Source organism: Nansenia antarctica (assembly GCF_963989245.1).
Source record: "Nansenia antarctica genome assembly, chromosome: 2".
In the NCBI taxonomy this organism is placed as follows: domain Eukaryota; kingdom Metazoa; phylum Chordata; class Actinopteri; order Argentiniformes; family Microstomatidae; genus Nansenia; species Nansenia antarctica.
The window spans coordinates 9,747,108-9,751,634 of record NC_137675.1 but is presented as its reverse complement, the minus strand read 5'-3'; the positions used below and the strand labels follow the sequence as shown (position 1 = coordinate 9,751,634).

Here is a 4,527-nt window from a genome sequence, read left to right as displayed (position 1 = left end):
AGAGGTAATATCATAGGAAAAGAACAGTTAGATTGACACTGAGTTCACTACTTACTGTAAATAAGTACATAAAATCAATAAATAAATAAATACATCTACAATATAAATTGGGATTTATTTAAAGACAAACATGGCGTAGACTTCATCACATGTAGTCAGAGCTGAGTCATCATAAAGGCTGTCATCTCTCCTTTTATAACCACTGCATTCATCTAAACAAATTGTTATCAATAAACATCAGTGTGATTATTCAAAGAATTATGTGTCATTTAAAAATGACACAAAACTATTTTATTGTTACTTCACATAAAAGTTACAGGGACTTAAAACAGGATGAACAGAGTGAATAAGAGAACAGAACAGAACACAGGACAGGACAGGAAACGGTGGCGTCAGGATGTTCTCAGCCCTCCACCTACCCCTCCTCCTCTCAGCCCTCCTCCTCAACCTCCCCCTCCTCTCAGCCCTCCGCTTCCTCCTCCTCCTCAAACTCCCCCTCCTCCTCGGCCGTGGCGTCCTGGTACTGCTGGTACTCTGACACCAGGTCGTTCATGTTGCTCTCCGCCTCGGTGAACTCCATCTCGTCCATGCCCTCGCCCGTGTACCAGTGGAGGAAGGCCTTGCGGCGGAACATGGCGGTGAACTGCTCGGAGATGCGCTTGAACAGCTCCTGGATGGCCGTGCTGTTGCCGATGAAGGTGGCGGCCATCTTGAGTCCGCGGGGCGGGATGTCGCACACGGCCGTCTTGACGTTGTTGGGGATCCACTCCACGAAGTAGCTGCTGTTCTTGTTCTGCACGTTCAGCATCTGCTCCTCCACCTCCTTCATGGACATACGGCCGCGGAAGATGGCCGCCACCGTCAGGTAGCGCCCGCGCCGCGGGTCGCACGCCGCCATCATGTTCTTGGCGTCGAACATCTGCTGCGTGAGCTCGGGGACGGTGAGGGCGCGGTACTGCTGACTTCCCCTGCTGGTGAGAGGGGCGAAGCCCGGCAAGAAGAAGTGCAGGCGGGGGAAGGACACCATGTTGACGGCCAGCTTGCGCAGGTCGGCGTTCAGCTGGCCGGGGAAGCGCAGGCAGGTGGTGACGCCGCTCATGGTGGCTGAGACCAGGTGGTTCAGGTCTCCGTACGTGGGGGTCGTGAGCTTCAGCGTGCGGAAGCAGATGTCGTACAGGGCCTCGTTGTCGATGCAGTAGGTCTCGTCCGTGTTCTCTACGAGTTGGTGCACTGACAGGGTGGCGTTGTACGGCTCCACCACAGTGTCTGACACTTTAGGAGAGGGCACCACGCTGAAGGTGCACATGATCCTGTCTGGGTATTCTTCACGGATCTTACTGATCAGCAGAGTTCCCATGCCGGACCCCGTGCCCCCACCCAGGGAGTGAGTCAGCTGGAACCCCTGAAGACAGTCGCAGCTCTCCGCCTCCTTCCGCACCACGTCCATGACCGAGTCCACCAGCTCTGCTCCCTCTGTGTAATGGCCTTTGGCCCAGTTGTTGCCAGCACCACTCTGTCCTGTGAACAGGAAGCACACAAGACATTTTAAGAAATTAGGTAGAAGACAGCATTATCTGTTATTATTATTATTAGTCCTACAGATGTTATGTTATATTATTATATTACATGTTAAAAACATTGAACAATTTCTCCAGCTCAGCCTTTGTTTTCAACACAAACACTTGAAATGTAATATTTGTTTAGCTACATCAAATGCAGATCGAAAACCTATGAAATCTTCTTACCGAATACAAAATTATCTGGTCTAAATATCTGTCCAAAGGGACCTGAGCGAACAGAGTCCATAGTGCCCGGTTCCAGATCCACCAAGATGGCTCTGGGGACATATTTTCCTCCTGTTGGAACACAAATGTAATAGAATGAATGTCATAACTTTACTTATGACTGTCACTAGTAGCAGCACATTACAGCTATATAATAATAACAACCTTTATTTGTATAGCACATTTCCTGCAAACGTTGCAGCTCAAAGTGCTTTAACATATCCACACAGCATAAAAATAACAATAGGACAATAGTAAACACACAAAAGCAATCATATAAACTACATAATAAAACAAGAATAAACCATACAATCCATGGGGCATATAACAAAGATAAACAAAATAACTAAATAATAAAATAATTTGCCTACTATAAGATTCAAACAAGTCAATACAAATATATAGATTCATCTAACTAACATTAAAAGACGCATTTAGAAAATAATAGTCATTTAAAGGCAATAACATTCAAAAAAAACTAGTTTTTAGTCTTTTTTCCACAGATCCCTGTGTATGTCACCCACCTGTCGCCTCATTGTAATAGACGTTGATCCTCTCCAGCTGCAGGTCGCTGTCCCCGTGGTAGGTCCCTGTGGGGTCGATGCCGTGCTCATCACTGATCTCCTCCCAGAACTGCAGCAGGTGAAGGAAGGGTTCATGTTGTTTAAATTAGTATTATTACTGAACCCCAAATTGCTCCCAGTGAGCGGGCCGGCGCCTTGCATGGTAGCTTGCCGCCATAAAAAAAAAAAAAAAAAAAAGTTTTAGAAGAAGGTGATAGGAGAAGGTTTTTCCTTCTATTGTGAGCCGTTTCCTCCTAATGGCCCCGGGCCCGAGCTAGATTACTCTTCCTGCCACGAATGGTGGACTGATGATTCACATGCTTAGCATTCAAATGTATTGATTGTAAGTCGCTTTGGCGTCTGCTAAATGCCAAAAATGTAAATGTAAATGTTTCCATGGTTGCAGCCAGTCAACATGCACGATAAGGCTTCATAACTTCATGGCAAAATTTGTTAAATGATATTTGTCAAAATAATGTGCAACCTGATGTTGCTCTTTAGTAAACACATAGGTGTATATTGGCAACAACCCAGCTAATGTTTCCTGTCCGTAGTTAGTGGTTGAAGAAGCTTCAGACAGCTAGACGGTTAGACAGACAGACAGACAGACAGCTAGCATTATTCAACTAGCTGATTATGGCCTCTAACAAAACCCACCTTTGCGCCGATCTGATTTCCACATTGACCCGCTTGTAAATGAACTAATTCCCTCATTTTACGATAAACAGTATTGTATTATTTTTAAAAGAATATACAACTCTTGATGTAAGCTCTGTCGAGGCTTGCTGTCGCTATTCTGAACGATGCTGACCCGGTGTAGCGGTGGACGTTTCTGACAATAACGGTTGTTCAGCCCGCTGCTCAGTCTGAACACATTTCTAGCGATTCTATTGGTTACACGAACAGCGCGTCATGGTGAATTAGATTGTACGATTGGTTGTTTCAAGAGATGCACTTGATTCTGATCTGGTGCTTACGGTTTGATATTCAAATAAAGCTTGTGTTCGTGACCAGCCGCGTGCGTCGTGTGCTGTCAATCAATCACTGAATCACGTGTATTTGTAGAGCACATTTTACATTTTTAATAATAATAATAATAATAATAATAATAATAATAATAACCTTTATTTGCAGAGCACATTTTACATAATAATAATAATAATAATAGCCTTTATTTGTATAGCACATTTTACACAGACAAATGTCACACAAAGTTCTTCACAAACAATCTTTGTGAACAATCTTCACAAAACAATAAATACATAGCTATTCACCAGACAAATGCAGCTTTTCTCTAGACAAACCTGGTTATAGCTAGCTCGCCAAAGGCGACATTATAAAGTAATTACAACATTACAAAAAAATAAGCTATGTATTGAAGCTAAGAATTAGTTGCTAGGTAGCTGGCTTCAGCAGGTTGGAGGGAAATGCTTGCTAGCTCGCTGACTGGCTAAGCTATCTACAAGCTAGCTAGCTTCAGTTCTCGACTCTAGACTTCCAATATCACAGTCAACATTTCTGTGTATATATATATATATATATATATATATATATATAATGTATCACTCCTCCGCACAGGTGTTTTATTAAATGACCGTTAATTAAGTGGGTGATGGGGCAGACAAAGGCCTCCTTATAAGACTTCAAAAAGGTAGTATCTAAACCATAAATATCCTTTGCTTTTGAGTTTCTTAGTGAACTAATGATGTCTACCACTACTGACTCAGAGATTTCTCTTATTCTAAAAATGGGTTTGTCATGATTGATGGGGGTGCACACTATGGTTCTGGAGGAGAAGCTTTGGGCCAGCTCCTTGACTGAGTTTATTAAAAAATTGTTAAAGGTGCTTGCTATCACATCATGATCTTGGATTAAAATTCCATTCAGTTCAGGTTCCTTGGTTCTCTGATTGGTATTTTTTCCAGCTAATTTATTAAGATTTTCCCATATCAGTTTCCCCACTGCAAACTGTCTAGGTGGTACTATGCGCACATGGCACCCATCTATGCTCCCTGCCACTTTGCGGAAAGCTGGGGAACCAGACAGCTGCTGGAACCCAGCCCCGATTTCCTCCAGCTCATCCCTGTTGGGGAGGCAGATGAGCCTCTTGAACAACCCTTGGATGCCCTTGCTGATCCGGTGCACCATGTCATGACATGTGGTACGGGGAATGTCAAAAG

At 43.8% G+C, this 4,527-nt stretch overlaps 1 protein-coding gene across 1 annotated transcript; it reads right to left on the bottom strand.

The window, feature by feature from the left end:
• Positions 1 to 460: 460 nt before the first annotated feature.
• On the bottom strand, positions 461 to 3,061 carry LOC308151563 (tubulin beta chain-like; the record flags this gene model as incomplete). The annotated part of the gene is made up of 4 exons (XM_080524458.1): positions 461 to 1,518; positions 1,746 to 1,856; positions 2,309 to 2,417; positions 3,005 to 3,061. The coding sequence occupies 4 exons, from the start codon at positions 3,059 to 3,061 to the stop codon at positions 461 to 463; spliced, it is 1,335 nt and encodes a 444-aa protein (XP_080380584.1).
• Positions 3,062 to 4,527: the final 1,466 nt, after the last annotated feature.